This window comes from Choloepus didactylus, chromosome 3 (genome assembly GCF_015220235.1).
Source record: "Choloepus didactylus isolate mChoDid1 chromosome 3, mChoDid1.pri, whole genome shotgun sequence".
NCBI lineage: Eukaryota > Metazoa > Chordata > Mammalia > Pilosa > Megalonychidae > Choloepus > Choloepus didactylus.
Window position 1 is genome coordinate 152,714,595 of NC_051309.1, and position 19,034 is coordinate 152,733,628.

At 44.4% G+C, this 19,034-nt stretch overlaps 1 protein-coding gene across 1 annotated transcript in view; it reads right to left on the reverse strand.

The window, feature by feature from the left end:
* Positions 1-4,104: 4,104 nt before the first annotated feature.
* The window catches only part of MAML3 (mastermind like transcriptional coactivator 3), a 440,660-nt gene continuing 425,730 nt past the window's right edge, over positions 4,105-19,034 (reverse strand). Inside the window, 3 exon segments of the mRNA XM_037830699.1 lie at positions 4,105-6,147; positions 10,577-10,661; positions 14,145-14,396. Coding sequence (XP_037686627.1) covers positions 5,147-6,147; positions 10,577-10,661; positions 14,145-14,396 — 1,338 coding nt within the window. The 3' untranslated portion in view covers positions 4,105-5,146.

The window sequence follows — 19,034 nt, forward strand, 5'->3', positions numbered from 1 at the left end:
GGGAGCAAATGTACTGGCCAGAGAGAGGTGCCTTTCTGATCTGTTTGAAAGTTATATATTTTTATATTAGTAAATTGACCTATTTCATGTTTAGAAATCAAATTCAATCCCTCAAAAAGTGAATGTCACGAAGAAAGGGATGGTGAAGAACTCTTCTATATTTAAGACTCTTAAGAGGCATGAAAACCAAATGGCAATGTGGGATCCTTGCTCGAATCCTGGTTAGAAAAAAAGGAGCTATAAAAGACAACTGGGAAAGTTTGAATACGGAATGAGAATTAGATGTTAGGGAATTAATGCTAATTACGTTAGATGTGAAAATGATCTTATGCTTAGACATGAGAATGTACTAATTTTTTGGAGCTGCTTGTGAGACATTTAAGGATGAAGTGGTAGAATGTGTTTAACTCACTTTGAAATGGTACAAAATATATTTATGAAGAAACATATACAACGATGATTATTGAATCTCACTGGTGAGTGTATAGGTATTCATTGTACTATTCTTTCTAGTTTTCTGATTGCTTGAAAATTATCATAATATAAAATTAAAAAAGACTGAAGATAAATTAAAACCTAATTCAGGTTCTTGGTAGTTCAGAAGATTCTTTATGGTGAGTCTGTATGCTTGACTTGAGATCCAGTGGTCTGATGGAGCTGCAGCGTTAGTGCCAGCCTGGCAGCTGCCGTGTATGTGGCAGGGACGCTGGGCTCAGCGTGTGCACGAGCTGCAGTAGTTACCTCTGCCGGGTGCATGAAATGAGGTCGGTGTCTGCAGCACCTCGTCTAGAGGACACCAACTTGGGACTCAGAGGTCCTTAGAACTTAAAAAAAAAAAAAAAAGGAATAGAGGAGAAAACTGAAGATAAAAGAAACGAAAAAGTTAATAAAAAGATAAAGGACTGGTTATGCAAATTGGTAGTTAAGCAGGGCTTCTCCCTTCGCAGATATTTTTACTCCCCTCCCCTTTTCTTTGTGAGGTGGGGTGGGACTAAAAAAAGTCATTAATGAGGAAAAATATCAGGTTATTTGTTAATCATCCTTTTTAACCAGACAGTCTTCCCTGAAAAGAATGCTCAAAGGCAGAAACAGCTCATCTAATTTTTGGAATGTTCTTTAATCTGTCAGCAATAAACTAACCTCCTTTTGCCCTGGGACTTCCTAGATAGGATGTTTATTCTTGCTCTCCCTCTGCCCCCTGCCACCCACTTACTGCACTGGGATTTTGTGAAGAACAATAAGATTAGTTAAAAGAAATTGTTTTAAAGGAGAAAGGTATTCCATTCTTCCAGTGCAGAACACATTTTAGTATAAATAAAAAATAGGTGGTTTTAATTCATCGGGAATAGGAGGAGTACCTGACACTTCTCACATGTTTACTTGTATTGGCAGCCTTTCTCCTGCTCTGAATCAATTCATTTTTCTATCCAATGTTACCCAGTAGATTATTAAGCCCGTATCATCAGGTCAAAGTCCAGGGCAACCCTTTTCTCTGTGGTGTTTATTGTCAGCCAGCCTGGAACCACAGCCCACCATCCACCATGGGTCCTTTTCTTCCCCTGTCAAATTCATTCTACTCCTTGGTTGGTATGTATCAAAACTCACTTTTGTTTTGTATTTATTTTTGATGAAGACTCTACTCTGTTCTTGTGGCCTATTTCTCTGCTTCACCCAGACAGGTTTTGAAAGCTGTTGTTTTACCATCCTTTTAAAAGTTTGATGGAGAGTCTTAGGTTGAGTCTGCTAGAAGTGGCTTCTGAGAGGTGGATTCACATCCACGTGATTTATTAACGAAGGGCTCCCAGGAAAGGGAACGTGTAAAGGGAGTGTGGGAAACAGGACAGAAGGGGAAAAGTCAAGCCCTGGGGCAACTTCAGGCAAGGCCCCCGCCTCTGCTGATCCTACAGGGGAGCTCTGGAGTATAGATGACATATCAGAGTTTATCCAGGCAAAAAACTGGACCTTCATTCTCCTCCACCAGTGAGTCACTGGCTAAGGGTCAATATGGGGCATGTTGCCTTCTAGGCACTTTCAACTCTCTTTGGGTGGGTGCAGGCCAGGAGCCCAGGGGCAGTCCTCTAAAGGGGGTTGCTGTGAGGGCTGTTGGAAGTAAAGCACACTTGGGGAACAGGGGAGGGTGTTTACTGACAATATCTACTACAGTGGGGCAAGACCCCTTTATTTCTTTGCCCCAAATATATTCCTTGATTTTTCTTCCCTTTTTTGCATAAAAAATTTACTATCAATTTTTCAGGTCCTCTGAATGAACCTGTTGGAAATTTGGTTGGAGACTGTACTAAATCTGCAAATGCTCTTAAGTATATTCCTTTCAAAGTTGAGTCCCTTCCCCTCCCTCTGCCACATGCCTTGGAGCACTGAAGCAAATTAAGAAAGTTTTAGTCCTGCGGTTGAATGGCTGTGAATGATTGATCTCTATTATTAAATGTTTAAATAATGATATGAAAAATTTGAGAACAAAACCGCAGTTAAACAATTAAAACCCAGGAATAATATACGTGCCTAATTAAGGGTGTAGATCCAGTGTCAATTAAAAAAATGAACTATACTTTGGATTGATTCAGATAATGATCTTTTATTTGTTTTTTTTTCTTTTCTTTAAAAGTGGTATGTCAACATCACTTCATTTCTACATTTCAGAGTTCTGTACATTTCTTAAAAGGAAAATAAGCAATGCTCAATGTACAAAGTAAAAACTGAAAACTAGAAAAATCTGAATAAAATGGAGCAAGTTGCCATCCGGTCATACAGTACAAATTAGTAATTAGATGTCATCTGAAGTGCAATACCACTGCTGTGATGATGAGTTAAGGAATGAAATAAAAATACTCTATTTTAAACAAACAGTATATATATATTTATATGTATATATTTTTTTACAGATAGTAGACCCAGTGATATCTGCAGTATTGTAAAAACTTATTTACAAATAACTTTTTTAGACATTACATATACATCAGCACCGTAGTAAAAACAAAAACAAAACAAAACCGCCTTATTAAAATCTACCTCTCTATTGGTCCCCATACTGAGCACTTGGAGGAAGCTTTTAAAAGATAATGGAGCCTCCCTCCCTCCATCAGCCACCTCCGATTTCTCATCATTGCTTATATATTTATTCCCTGTACCTTTCGGAAAAAGGTATGTATTGTGTCCTCTCGTCTGCTTGCTTTTTTCTTTTTCTTTTTTTGGTTTTTGTCGGTTTCCACTCAGAGTTTCCCTGGTGGCGGCCCTCACCTTTCAGGGAGGTGAATAGGAGTACCTGACAGAGGACAGCCCCCGCCTGGGCTCCCGACAACCCGGCCCCTCTGCCCGCATCCTGCCTCGTGCTGAGCAGATCCCTAGACCCTGGTGCGTGGAGAGCAAGTCAAGGGCAATGTTTGTCCACCACCTGCTCTCTGCGTCCCCTCCAGCGCTCCCTGCAAACGCCCCTTCTCTGGGGTTTCCCCCAGCGCCCGCTGGACCAGCCCTCCACGGGGTGGCGTGAGTGCACAGGAGGGAACCAGCATTCAGGGCAGGACGGAGGGGGCGACAGGAAGAATGTACCCGCCACCCGTGCTCGCTTATGACAGTAATTATGCCGCATGGGATAGTGGGAGGGGAGGCAAGGACTAAAGCCAGGCTCACGACAGGGGAGTTGTGGATTCCTCCCGGCAGAGCTCGCTTAGGGCAGCTTTGAGTGAATGACAGAGAGAACCACCGTGCAGGACTTTTGAAGCGGATTGCTTTGCCCTTGTTAAAGGAACCATGCATATTTCCCCCCTTTTTGTAATCAAAATGTGTAAGGTGCAGCAGTTGATTTTTAGCTTCTACTCTCTCAAGGGTTTATACTTGTCTTTCTGGGGAATAGGAATTATGGGCAGCAAAATGCGGGGTTTAGAAGCTCACCCCGGGGACTTCCCAAAGGGAGCCAGAACCCGCGAGCTCCAGGCCATTCCTCCCTAGGTCTGTAGATCAGATGCGGCTCCTATAAACCCAACGTCAGAACAGCTTTCTCAGTTCCAGGCAGAGAATATTCACTCAACTTTACACATTCCAGAGAAAGAACACTCCAGTGTCTCCTTTGCATTTCAGGCATTGTCTAAGTTCTTTTTTTTTTTTTTTTTTTTTTTTTTTTTTTCCATTTATTTTGACTCTCTCCAGGCTCCCTAAAGACATAATCTTCATTTCTTCTTGGGTAGTCTGTAAGGAAAGCAAGGGCAGGCTGGGGTGGCGGCAAGGAGGAATGAAAGCAGGGGAGGGCAGCGGGGCAGCCGGGCCACCAGAGACAGAGTCCAGCAGTGGTGTCTGCACCCTGTGGCTGCCAGAAGCAGGTAGGAACTGCTTGGATGAGCTGGTGTGGGACTGGGCCCTGGGGAGGCTCCAGCCAACTATCCGGAGTAACGGCCACTGGTCACCATCAGAGGGCTGCCCCTTACGATGGCTGAGGGACCCTCCTCCAAGCTCACCTGGCTCTCCTTGGGAAGCAGCTGGCAGCAAGGTCTCTAAATTCCTGAGGGTCACCCTGGGGCAGGAGAAAGGCTGAAAGGATCCTTTGTAATCTCCCTGTGACTATATCATTGTTTTTCTTGCCTATCCTCCAAATACAGTGGCTTGTCTTGAGGCCTCACATCTCTCTCCACTCGGGGTTCAGTGTATTTCCCATCTGAGCACTTGGCCTGCACAATCACCAGCCGAGTCTGTGGGCATCTCTTGGCCCAAGGCTCTGTCGTTTTTTGTCTCCAAAGCTGCAGCCTCTGGACCTGGGGCAGGAGGGGCTGATGGATACCTCTCCTTGTAAAACAGTCCCTGTTGGCTTGAGCAGCTCTTGCTGGGCCAGGTGATCCAAGAGAGGGCTGAGCAGTGGGCCCTGGGCTGGCTTTGCCTCCACCCCCACCTCTCGGTGTGTCTCCTGCTCTGCAGCAGGGATCTGCATGGCGTCTTGATTGCTGTGCCAAGATCAGGTGAAATAAGGCCGAGCCGTGCTGGGAACAGCCACCCAGATCTTCCACTGTCAGGCAGCTGCAGTTTTGCTCAGTTTACACGGGTTAAAAAAACAGATAAAAAACAAGGATGGGCCAACATCCTGTTTCTTTTTCACCTTTTAAACTTGAACCACTCAAGTTGTGGCTACTAGGGCTTCTCTTGACTAGGGATTTCCAAATAACTCATCAAGCTCCTGCATCCACTCATCCCCTGGGCCACCTTTGATGATGGAGTCCACCAGGTCTGCACTGTCCTGAAGGCCAGGGAAGGAGGCCCCAGCCCCTTCGCCACTGTAATTGTATGACAGATCCTGAGGGGCGTTCCCGTCATAGGCTTGACTCTGGCTGCTGGGAGCAAAGCTGCCACTTGGCATCTGTTGCTGTGCCGGGGGCTGGCTGAACCCCGGCATGCCAGGGATACCCTGGCTCAGGCCAGACATGACCATTGGCCTCGCCTGGCTGGTGCCCTGCTGCCCTGGGAGGGACGGCATCATCTGCCGACCCATGGCAGCTGGGTTGAGGGTTCTCACTGTGCCAGTGTTAGTGTCTACAACTGATGGGCTCAGTCCCTGTGGGAAGTGTTGCTTGGCCAGTCTTGGCTGTCCAGCCTGAAGAGGGTAGCTGGCGCCATTGTTGAATGGCCCTAATTCTCCACTAGTCCTGCCAGGCATCCCCTGTAGGCTCCTCTGCTGCCAGCTTTGTGCTCCTTGCTGGATGGTTCCCATGATGCTCTGAAGCCTTGGTGGGGCTTGGGGCCTTGGCAAGGCCTGGCCCACAGGCCCTTTCATCTGCTGGTGCTGCTGGGTCATGGCCGAGTTCACCAGCATGCTCTGACCAAAACCACTCACCATTCCAACCCCCTGCCCAGAGGCAGGCTGCCTCGGCCCCTGGGCTTGATTATGTGTGATGCTCATACCACTTTGGCTTGGGTGCTGCAACATTTGGGTCATTCCTGTGCTCATGCTGTACATTCCTGGTTGGCTGGTAGGCGTGGTGCTATACGGGGCCAGTCCCATCTCTGACTGGGCTGCTGCTGAGGCCATGGTCCCTGGGTTCTGAGAGGGCCCCATTCCCATCATGCCTGCATTCTGGGCCATCAACCGTGATGTTCGCATGCTCTGGAGGGCTGCTTGGCTTCTCACAGCTGCTATATCCTGGGGGGAACCTACAGGGAAGAAAGGATACACACCATTCACTCTTCTTGATAATTAATATACTGGAACAAGTTGTTGGGATTTTCTTTTGGAATGACAAAATTCCTTCATATGAAAGGATCTACTTTGATAACAAATCTTTAGTAAAAATATTATAATCTTTCTGATATAATATCTGCCGATTGTGGAAAATCAGGAAAATATTGAAAAGCCTTCTGTATTCCCACTATTAACCACGGCTAATGACTCCTTTATATATGTATAAATAGACACCTACAAAAATTGGGATCATATTGTACCCACATTTTTGTAGTTCATTTTTCCACTTAGTATACCCTGATAATATTTTAGTTCACATTTCAGAAGCAATTTCCTTTTCAGTCTTCTGGATATGAAGCCATCTTCAACCTACAAGGTGCTATCTTCCTTGGAGGTGAGAGATAATTCACCTCCGGGTTTAACTTAGAAGAAATGGCCGATCACTCTGCATATTCTATTTGTGAAGTGGAACATGGTTCAGTAAAGAGCACTGTCAATAAAGGCCATTAGACTAATTTCCCTTCAGACTTGTGTAGCATTTGAGAGGTTAAAGGCCACTGCTGCTAAGAAGCTACTTCGACAGATGGGGAATTTTTTGGATCCACTCTGTAGATTTCCACAAGCTCCAGATGCTCTGACTCTTCACATGTCAGTGCAAGCTGGCCAGCTTCCTGAGTTGGAAAAAGAAATCATCCCGCTACTTGCTACCTGGCAATGAACTTCATGCATTTCTCCAAAGTCCACTACTTCAAATCAGCAATAGCTACTTCTCTAGGCAGATTGCTAACACAGTTTTAATGATACTGTTTAAAAGTTGGTCAGAGTATCAACACCAAGTCACTCGACCCTAATTAGGCTTTTCAGTGAGTCCTTCCTTTCCCAGGAAATTTCCAAACCAGCCGACAGGATGAAAATGTCACCCTTAGAATACCAGTCAATGTTGTAAAGGCCTGGGAGGTGCACAAGAATGGATTTTTCTATATCTCTGCTAATGATTAAGTCTATGAGAAAGAGAAAAACACTTTTTCCTGGACATTTAAGGAAGATGCAGCATGGGAGCCAATCGATATTATAAGCAAATTTTATCCCACCTTGGAACTGTGATGAGAAACCAGATGAGAATAGCCTAACCTTGTTAAACTTGGCACCTTGGCAGTTAACTGAAGCATGTTTTTGTCTTCCTGATGGGGTTATTGATTTCTGGGCAGCAAATATGTCTCCATATTTTTTCTTTCTTTCTTTAAGAAAGAAAATTATGGGAATTTTGATTATGACTTAAGTTTTTGTGGCTTGAGATCAATATCATGCTGCATTGAAAAATGAAATGTTTACTGTGGGGAAATCTGAAAGTCTGGGGGAGGACCCCTAGAAATGTTTCAAATTTTTGTTTTAAGCTTAATTACATCTAAATGATTTTTTTTTTAAATCAAAAGTTCCTGGTTAAACACTGGACAGTTTATACTGCATGCCACTTGTAATCTTTTTACGAAGTTTTGTGACCTTAATGACTAAATTTGTATTGATTGCATGGCCAATCTGATCAACTGTGGTGAAATGGGTTATTGAGTTGTTTATAAAAAAATTTAAGGGAAAAATATTGCTGTCTCAGAGACTCATTGGATAGACCCAAATTACATCAACGGGCTGATGGGCTGCTGAAAATAGATGCCAGGGCTTTCATAATTTGGACATTTTGTTATATGTTTATAATGTAAACATTGAGGAAAAGAAACTAGATATTGCCTGGACTAATTTTGTGAATGAGAAACAGGTTCCTTCTTTAGAGGACAGAAATGCTGCAATGCCCTTTAAGAGGTATTGAAATATTAATCCAAGCCAACCTTTATTTTTACTTGGTGTAAATTACTGCACTATCTAGAAGTAATTGTTAGGAAAAGGAGGCCTTTTAAAATCAGCAACCAGCACTACATTTTCAACTTACAGGAGAAAAAGAGACTTTTATTAATCTAGTTTTATGGTGTCAGTAATTTTAAATATACAAAGGAAAAAATTTCAAATGCATCCAAAGAACTAACTTTAGTCTTTATCTGATTACTACTTATTTCAACAACAGACTACTTCTTCTGTGAGACTGTAGTCAAATTAATTTTCTTGTCTGCTGGTTAACATCACAATGTCAAAGAGAACCCCCCATATTCATATAAAGAGGCATATTTTCCTAAAAGGGTCTGTGTTTTATTTTCACTCACAAGGAGCCTATATTTGTGAAATAATTATTTCTCCATAGGAATGGAACATTTGCCCAGAGGCACAGAACTCAGTGAGAGAAAGATAGTAAGACCTTTGACATGAGTAGTGGTGAGAGTACCACGTAGGAAGTTATCCCTACCAGAACTTCTCTTCAAGGACAATATTTTCTGTCTATCAATTTGCTATTTTCTCAAATGTACAACATCATGATATTTAGGGTGCCAGTAATATGCATGAAGATGCTGAAGATAGCAAACAATTTATCACGTCTCAAAACAATCGTCTCAGGAACCCTAATATGTCATTGATTGTCCTAAATCTCTAGATTGTAGATAAAGCCTAAATTTGTAGATTGACTACCTGTGGTTTGGGATTTTAGAAAAGTTCAAGGAGTAGGGCTTTAAAACTGGACTGAAAGCACTGAGAATAGCATGTACAAAAGAGTATATATATTTCATAATGCAGAGGAATGATTAAATTTTGCTTGATCCCTTTATTTAAAAAAATAATAAATGAGTTATGAACCTTGAAAACTCAAGGGACTCTATGCCAGGTTTGTCAGATTTTACGTTTCTCATTAGTTCATACTGTAAAGCTGCGGTTCTCAGTGTGGTCCCCCAAGTACACAGGCCCTGCATCAGATCTACTGAATCAGAAACTCTGTGTTTGAACAAGCTCTGCAGGGTAAAGTTTAAGAACTACAGGTATGAAGGGAGGGCATTCTACTGGCAACAAAAACTGCAAATATAATAAGGGCTACTCCCCATCCCTCTACCTACGATAAATGGGAAAAATAATTCTTCCAAGAATACTGGTGCTGATCTAGTACACAGAACGCTGTGGACAGCTCAATTCCTTTTGTCCTTCCTTGTGTCAAGTCCAAAGGTATCCAACATGATATCCGGGTGGAAGGGTGTGGTAACTTCTCAAGCCCTAGTAGACTCATTGTAATCTTCAGTGAGTGAAATCAGTGGTTTTCAGACTCTTTAAACCACAACCCACAGTAAGAAATATATTTTACACTGTGATCCAGTATACACATATGGGTTTATAACAGAAACAGAAAAAAAAGTTTCCTTTACTATGACACCCTCTGATAATTCCTTTTCCATTGATTTCATTTAAAAAAATGTGACCTATCTAATTGTTTTCACAACTTACTCATGGGCTGCAACCCAAAGTTTGAAAAACGTTACTCTAGGTCAGGAATTTTTTTACCCACAGCCTATTGCTACAGTTCAGGAGGGTCTGTAACCCTTGTGAAATGATACATGAAGTTTGTATATATTAACATACATGCATACTTCTGTGGAAGGGTCTTCATGGCTTTGCAGATTCTTAAAGAGACAGAGATCAGTCGGGGAGTTAGGACACACTGCTCTAGGTCCACAAAAGGGCAGAGGATGGGAATCAGGATTTTGTTGCTACGTGGCCCTTGTAGCCCCTGGAAAACTCCTGTGGTTGAGACTGGTTAGCGTCTTTAAGGACTCTCTCTACTGGAGATGGGTGGGTTTGGTATTTGAGGGGACCGTCCACATTTACAAAGGATGGCCAGTATTGGATACACAGCTCACCCATGGCTCATGAGCTCATGATTTGGGATTTTGCCAAATGGTAGTGGGATCAAGACCTTCAAATGGGCCTCAAAGTGCTCTTTGTCGTCTATCTTTGGCAGGAGTCAGTGGCTGCTGCTAGCCAGATTCTTCCACTTTGGTTGTCTGGTATGAAGCCAGACCTGCTGGGATTAGCAAGAAAGCAGTGGCACATGATTTATCCCTGTGGTCACTCAGATGATGATATAGACATAAACAAGGCTGGTATTGGGCCAACAGGCACCTGTATGTCCTTATTGGTTATTAAACTATCTAAATACTTCTGTACTGTTGGTAAATAGTAGCTCCCCAGAACCTGAGCAGCACCAACCCCCACCCCTCTGACAGGCACCCAGCTGCTCCCCTGGGCCTCCTAAGAGTATATATGATCCAGCAACCAAAAGGTTAATTCTGGGCACAGGAGGGGGTCTCCAGGAATCCCTTCTGATTGGTTGCTACCCTTCCCCTACCAGTTGTTAGATATTTTGAGTATTACCTTAACATAAATACAACATAAAAGGCAATGTCACTGGCTACATGATCACTTACACTTCACAACTGGAAGGTATGAAATGGAAGAGGTGTGCACTGGCCTCACCTTGAAACTGATTGACCTGCTGCACTGGGTATGGATTCCGCTGCTGTTGGAGGTGCTGCCGGGGTAAATGTGACTGCTGCAACTGCTGGAACAAGGGAGGACAAGAGGGGTAGGGGAGACGAGGTGGGGAGAGAGCATGCAATTAAATATCTGAGGAAGGCAGTTGTTTTATTTACAGTAAACCTTATATTGAAGAATAACATGCATCCAGATGAGTGCACAAATCATAAGTGTGCAGTCTGATGCACTGTCACAAAACAAACACATTCCGGGTAACCAGAATCCAGACCAAGAAACATTGCCCCTTGTCCCCCTTCCCAGTCACTACCTTCCCTCTGACCCAGGGGAACTGCTATCCCAACTTTCAACAACATAGGTAAGTCATGTCTGTTTTTGTACCTTATATAAATGGAGTCTTACACTATTTTTTGTGTCTGGCTTCTTGCATTCCTCCTTATGTGTGTGAGACTCATCCATGTTACATGTGTAGCTGTGGTTATTCATTCTCACTGTTGAATAGTATTCCATCATAAGAATATACCAGAATTTGTTTACCCATTCTACTGGTGACAGTCATTTAGGGTGTTCCAGTCTTTGGCTGTCACAAATACTGCTTCTTTGAACCTTCTTGTACCTGACTTTTGGTGAACATCTGTACACATTTGTGATGTGTAGAACTACCGGGTCCCCAGGAGTGTGTACTGAAGGAAGCAGTTTTGACTTGGACCTTCCAACATCAGCCTGAATGCTTTCCTTGGCATTGTGGGGACCTGGATCCAAAGGACAGGCAATTAATTGTCAATGACCTAAATAGATGCTTTGGGCATAGGAAGATGGGATTTTCAGGAGTTGTAAAAAGAGGCTAATCTGATTCCCATGGGGCCACACTGTCTGTAAAATACATCTCTATAAGTAAAATACACAGCATTTACTGCCTTGAGGAAAATGCGTGGGATTCCACATACACCATGAGGCTGTGCTTTAGTCTTTCTTTTTTACGCTCTTGGGGATTCTGCACTGCTATTCGTTTTACCAATATCCCGGAAAGACTATTATGATCATTATCATACTGTAGGTGAACAGGGAAAGAAAATGAGAGAGGAGTGGAAAGAGCAGAGAAAAGAGGTTTTAGTTCTAGGTCTGCCGTCAAGTAGCCACGTGACCTTCGGCATGTCATTTAACCTCCTTTCTACAGCTGCTGAATATTCATTAAGCACCTTTTATCTGCAAGGGTTATAAAGAACGTACAGCAAGGTGCCTGCTCTTTGGACTGTTCATTATAAAAATAACACACATTGACCACTACTGAATGCATGTGTTTATTTCTGTTTTTTCTTTTGTTTTTGTTCTTTTCTATTTTTTTCTTTTTTCTTCTTGTTTTTCTCGACAAGACCAGGCAGCCTCTGCCCTGCTCCCCGTGATGCTTACCATGGTGTTTTACACAAAACTGTTGAAATTGTTAATTAATTGCTAATCTTTTAGGCAGCAATAAGGTCGTTATGGAGAGTACGCTGGGCATTTAAAAGCCACTCCTCAGCCAATCTTCCTAAATTAAATAAGAAATTAATTGCCACAGTTACAACCGGAATAACCTCAGGGTAGCCGGCGATGGGTTCGGGGTCTGGGTGGGCCTGACTCAGGTTCCAGTACTGGCTCTGCCTTGTACACACAGTCTCCCGGTGCAGGTAAGATGCTGTGTTGACTTGCGCTCTTAAACACAGTCTCTCTGTTGCACTTGTTGCCTAGTCCCAAATGGTGCCTCTTCCTTGACATCAGGATCATGTGACAGGTCCCCACATACATCTGTGCAGTTCTCAAAAAAAATTCCCATACATTATCTTATGTGATCCTTAATACAGCTATGCAAGGAAGGCTGGTAAATGAGTAAAACATAATCTGGCAGATGCTGAGTGAGGTAAAGTGGCTTTTTCTAAAATCACAGCACAGGCAGAAGATTGGACACAGTCTGACCCTGAGTCAAGTGTTCTTTCACTGGTCCCTTACTATTTCTTGGTGCCCACAGCTGTTCAGGAATTATGCTCAGGTTGCATCTTCGCACTTCCCCAAGGAGTCTGTGCTATATTGCTCTGAGTCCTGGATTCTCAGGGGTCTCTCCATTTTCTGGCCTCCTAGTCCGTGAGCATTATTCTAATGCCTCAGTTCTTCTCGGGGCTCTCCTCCTTCCCCAGATTGGGCTGACCTTGCCAAGTGGGAACACCCCCAGGCTGGCTCAGTAGAGCTCTGCCTGGTTACCCTGCCTTCCCTCTGTGCCTTCGCCATGGCACACATATCAAAAGCCATCGCTCAAAGCACCAGGCACATCTGAAATTCCCTGGGATTGGCTGAGGGGAGGATTTACAAAGCCCAGATTCCCCTCAGCAGCTCCATTTATCACTGCCTGAGAGATATTAGCATGGTTTCTTGTCACACACCTTATGCAGGGTGAGAGGGATAGAGGTTTGTTTGTAAAATAGCTGCCAGGCGGTTGACTGACCTTGGTAAAAAGAGAGATAATTACACAGCTGTTCAGGAGCAAAAAAGCAAAAAAAAAAAAGGAACTGTGTTCAGTGGTGCAATTTTTCTGTTTGGGGATGACTGGTGCTGCTTTTAACTGCTGCTCTTGGTTAGTAGGGCCCTCAGCATGCCTATGTTCCACACGGTATCCTGTATATGTGTGGTGGGTGCTAGGCAAATTTCCAAAATTCAGAGCCTATTAGGAACATTCTAGAAGGGTAACTATGGGGCAGAGCTATGTTGGGCTTTAAGCTTACACCCCCTAGAAGAAAATAGCCTGCTATGAGAGGTGCTCTGTTCCTAATCCCACAGGAACCATCTAGGGGTCTCTTGGGGAAGGCCTCGGACCTTTCCCTGGGATAATACTAAACCCAGCATGAGGGCAGCTCTAAAAACAAAACAAATTGAAACCTACAGGAGCAGTCCACAGGGAAGGCTTTCTTTCAAAGCTGGAGGAATTATATGGCAAAGGTGGACAAAGATATCTAAAGTAAAGCTTTATTTGTACTGTGCCTTCCTTTAAGATTTCTGAGCTATTTTAAAAGCTATTGGGAAATTTCTTATGTTTGCACCCTTTCTGGGACTCTAGTTCAATTTCCAGGTAGTTCTGCAGGCTCCATTGTTATGCAATTGTGAATATTGTTCAATTCTATAGAATTCTCCTTGATCCCTCCTCCCACCACTTCCTTCCAAAAAATAAACAGATTTCCTTTTTTTCTTTATGCTAGAAAAATGAGGGCTCATGAAGAATGTGTTTATGCAGACCCCTGTACCAGAAATCAGAAGCAGTCAAGGCTTGAATTGAAGAAATGTCTCCTTTAAACGGACCTTCAAAACTGATGGCTGAAGCCTGTCTTTTAAGAACAAACTAATTCATGATAGGAAAAAGCCTAACTAATTCACAGTTCTAAACTCTGTCGGTTTCTCTGTGATGATGGGTATTGCTAGACTGGGAGGATCTCAATGAAGGACATGAACTGTGATTCCCTCACTGAGGGCAGGTGCTGAATAAATGTTTGCTGAATGAATGACTCACGCTGAGGGAGCATGTTACCTGCTCCGCCAGGATCTGCTGCTGCTGCTGCTGCTGCTGCTGCCTCTGCTCCCGCAGGAACTGTTGCTTCTGTTGCTCCATCAGCTGGGCCCGCTGATCGATGAGCATCTGCTTCATGATGGCTGCCTGGGGCTGGCTGCCCAGGAAGCCGGGACCCGCGGGACTGGCTCCTGAGACCAGGCTGCCCGAGCCTGGGGGCACTGATGACTGCATGGGGCCTGTGGTCCGGGGAAGTCCAACTGAGTGCTGCTCCTGGGGGGCAGGAAGAGAGAGGAGCAGGGATTCACATGGGGTCTCGTTGCCATTTGCAGGGCAAGCATGGGGAAAGGGCAATGGGCCAGAGGCCCCAGCTTGTGGACCTGAAGGGTCCTGGGTGGCACACATGACATTTCCCTAAACACAACCGGGTATTACTCATACCTGGCCTTACCACAGCAGAACTGGAAAGGCTACAGGAGGCTCTGAGAGATCTGAGACCAAGTCCCATCTGTTCTGGATGGGACTGAACAACAGATGGGGATGGGGTTTTCAACCAACATCCTGTGTTCCTCCAAATGAAGGGGAGTACGTGCTTAAGCTGGACTCACCTTCAACTTGAAAGGAAGGCATCCCAAACTTACCCATTAGTTTACCTGATCAAAACGGACTTCTTATTAACAAGTAGGAGAAACATTTATCGAAGACTCCTGGAATTTATTAATTGACAGATCTGGTATTTATTGGAATTCTAGCAATTATAACACTTGAGAGCTTTGATATTAAAAAGATTCCTGATGGTTATAGTTATTGATGGTGAGAACTAGAAATGGGTTACATTGACCAAAGCTTTGTAATCTTGTGACATATTTAAAAATAGGATCGAGTCTGACATGTCTGGGATAATTTTAATGTAGGGAGTTGGATTAGGTTTTTGATTTTATAATTATGGGTAGATCAGTCAAATGATGGCAAATTTCAGGACTGTTCCTTAGGAAATAGAAAGCAAAATGGAAAGGACCTAATCACACACAGCGCAAGTGAATACTTGGAGAATGTGCTCAGAGAAGAAGTTTGTAACAGGCTGATGGTGCAGACTTCAGGAAAAAATAGCTAATGAGAAGAGTAGGAGTGCAATCTTAAGATCCAGTTTCTTGGAAGTAAAGAGATGCTTTCTTTCATGTTCACATTCATTCCACCAAGCACACCTGGCAATGGCAAGTACTGTCTGAACACTCCACAGAAATCGTTCCTTCTAATTCATTTAAGTTCTAAGCAATTAATCTGAACATAGAAGAGCAGTCTTCTGAAATGTATACAAATTAAATGGGCACACATATATGAATAGATACAGCCATATTTTGAGGTACTATTATGATGCCTAAATAATAAGAAATGAATGTGAATAATTTTATACTTATTTTTAAAAAGCTTTACCCAGTTGAGCTGGATTTTAATGTTTCCCTTCTTGCTTTCTTACCTCTTCAATGTAGATAGTAGCCATGCTGGCAGTTTCCTCAAGACATTTAACAGAGCCTTATTTGTCTGTCCTAGAGACAAGCAGCCCTGGATTCGAATCCCCACAGCCTGGGCTCGCTGTACTCCCTTCCCTCTTTTCAATGCTGAGCCATTCATGCTTTTCTTTTCACCTGTAAGATACCTAAACTGTATTGTCAGTAGCTCTCTTCCCTCCATCTACCCATGGAAGCAAAACAAAGCAAGCACAGCAAACAAAAAAAATCCCCTGACTAAACAAAAATATCACTCCTCTCACCCCAGAAACAGTCTAAGAAGTTCTGGTTGGTTAAGTGCTGTAGTCTAGGTCACACAGCTAGTAAATGGAACCTTTATGCTACCAAAAAGTTTACTTTATTACTGACCCATGCAAGGTCTAGATATTTCAGGGTCTTCCCCGCTCTCCCCATCCCTGTCTACCTGTTTTCCAAGTCATTCCTTCCAAGCGGATAAAGTTGTTTCTTCCCACATTTAGAGACAAATGGCTGACTGAGTTAACACTTCAACAAAGTAATTCACACTGAAGTATAATAGTTAACCAATCAGCAAAAATACAGATAAACAGATATTTTTTTCTGTATATTTCAGTAAACTGGACACCAGATTCTTTCCAGTTTTGATAAGATGGAAAGAGTTGGAAAGGAAATGAGACTTGAGGGAAGATAAAATTTTCATCAGCTTGATTTTATGAGAGGGCTGGTCCCGACTGGCCCCGTCTGTCTTCGGGCACGCGGAGATAGTCCTGTCCTGGGCAACTGCCCTGCATGGCTGAAGAACATGCTCAGAAAAGCTGGTAGGCAATGGAGACATGGTGCTTTCCCAGCCTCCCCACCCAGCAGAAGAAAGGAGAGGCAAATGGGATCACTGAGCTGATACAGTTTACAACTACATATATATAAGCACAGAGAGAAGAAAAACCGTCCCAAAGGGATAGTAAGGTTGTTACTTAGCAGAATTATATATTTCTCCAAATTATTCCCTCCCAAAGGTTTTGCCTTCAGGTTTCTCACTAAAGACCCAAAGATGTGAGTAGCAAAAGGGGCTATGTATAGCATTCTTAAAGGATTGCCTTCCTATATTAAACATCTGTGAATCTAGCTTGATAAACCTTTACGACTTTCCTAAAAAGCTCTGTTGCATTTAATAGAGCGTGAGAGACACCCGGATCCCCAGCCTCAGGTGTGTATTCCAAAGTGTGAAGGTAAACCAAGAGACTTGCCTTACAAATTAAGCTGGCTGAGGCCATTAACTGTTGCATATTACCTGGCTCCTTTTAACCTCCAAAGAGGGCTTAATGAGAAACAGTCTGTCCAATTTCAGGAATTCAAGCTACAGCTCTTGTTTCTAAGGACGACACACACTATGTTGTGCAATTAGAGAAAACCAGGCTGAGCTTTCGTCATGCAAAATGTAATGCCTTGAAGCCAAATGATGCAGTATTTTTAGTTTTAATTACTGGCTTGTTCTCCACTCCACCCCCTGCCCAAAGACCTCCCTTGCCTTCTACCAAGAATCTTAATACAGTCTCTTCCTTTCAGAAATCCAACGGCTACATAGATATTCATTACTTCTCATACCCTCATAATCTTAAGATGAAGGGAGGGAAAAAAATCACAACCAATGAGCCTATTTTACACATCTTCCCCCTCTACAAAAAAGATCTTAGCAATTTTCTTAAGGCTAGAGAGAGGTAGGAGGTGTAAAAAAACACGCTGCCTCCCCCGAAGAGGCAGTTTTCGACTTCAAAAACCAGCTGTGGTAAAAATATCTCCCAAGAGCAGCCAGCTGTTTATTTATAAATCTGTGCGTAGGGAAGCTTTATTTCTCTGAAGTGTTTTCAAGAACATGCACAGTGTTTGGGTGAGAGGGGCCGGGGTTGCTGGCGGCGAACCAAAGATCGCAGGCTTCTTGGAGAGGGGGGAATCACAAAAAAACTGCCTGCAGTGATGCGACTGGGAGACGGGACCTTGTGGATAACCGGTTTGAGAATGCCCAGGGCTTCAGCCCTTTTCAGGCTTTCCTGGTCAGGGAAACCAGGAGCAAGCTGCTGTTCTTCCTCTGGCCCAGCAGATGGTGGTGTCAGCCCGGTCCTGCGCCACCCGGCCCTCCTGCTCCGCCCGCGCCGCGTCCGGCCCCCTGCCCCCACTTGCAGATGGCTTAATCATGACTCCCGTCCCTCCCTCCCGCGCTCAGTCCCCCGCCCCGCGCGTCTGGGCTAACGCTGCGGACGTGGAGCCAGGCAGTCAAGTGTTACTGCGTACAGCAGGTAGCCTGGCAACTGAGAGCATAATACCGAGCAGATGGTGTTCGCGCGGCGTGATGGACATCACACACGACAGCCTGAGACAATCCAGGAATTCCCTGGTGACTCGAGGCCCTCTTTACACAAAATGAGTTCTCTCTCCACTGCCATGTATCTCTGGGGTTATCTCCCCCCTCTCCCCGGCTGACACTGAACTGGTTTCTTGTTACCGACTTTTCTTCTAGCTAGAAGGGAGGGAGATTTCAGGTTGGGGAGGGTTGGGGGGAGAAGACGTTGAAGGAAAAGGAAAGACTGGGCGCAGGAGGAGATGGTGGGGATGGGGGGTGGGGGGATTAGTGGCGGTTCCCCGTACCGCGGGCTACACAAAGCCAGGGCGCGGAGGGGGGCGATGAGGAAGGAGCCTCGGGTCTGCCCGGCACCACTGCCTCTGGCTCAGAGTCTTTGCAATTGCGCTGCCTACGAACAACCTAAATGAAATTTAGGATTTTGTTTAAAAAGTCCCCTGGGTGTAATTTAGCCTCTCAACTCGACTCTATATCCTTACAAGTCCTTAGGGCACTCTCGACTAAGAAGTCAGGAGCGGGGCCCTTGCGTTCCCGCAGGCCCCAAAACGCCTCTCCGCCCAGGCTTTCCGAACAAAGAAAGTGACACGGCGGTTCTCCGCGCGGGCAGGGGCGGCGCGGGGGGCTCCTGCGATCCGCCCAGGGGCCCGCGGAGGGCCTCACCCCGCGCACGCCGCTCGCCAGCACGAGCCCGGGAGGCTGCAGCGCGCTCGGGCTGGCGCAATTCCCAGTCCCCGCAGTACCGTGTAGTGGCCGGGAAGGAAACGGGAGCGGGGGAAATGGGGACAGAAAGAGGGGGACTCTTCATTGTAGGAAAAAGTAAAGGAACATAACCAACCTAAGGCGTGCTCCAGAAACAAATCTGTGTTTTCCGCCCAGACCGAACCTGATCAAGTAATTTAAACAAATTAAATTGATCCTTAGCCCAGTCTTTGCCTAGTACTATGAATCAAAGAGACTTTTATGTCCGACCTTTTGCCAGTATTCAGAGGCTTTCTTCTGCATAGAGAAGGTCTTATTCAAGTTTTAAGTTTCAGGGGGAGGAACTCTTTTCAAAGGTGAAAGCTAACGTTT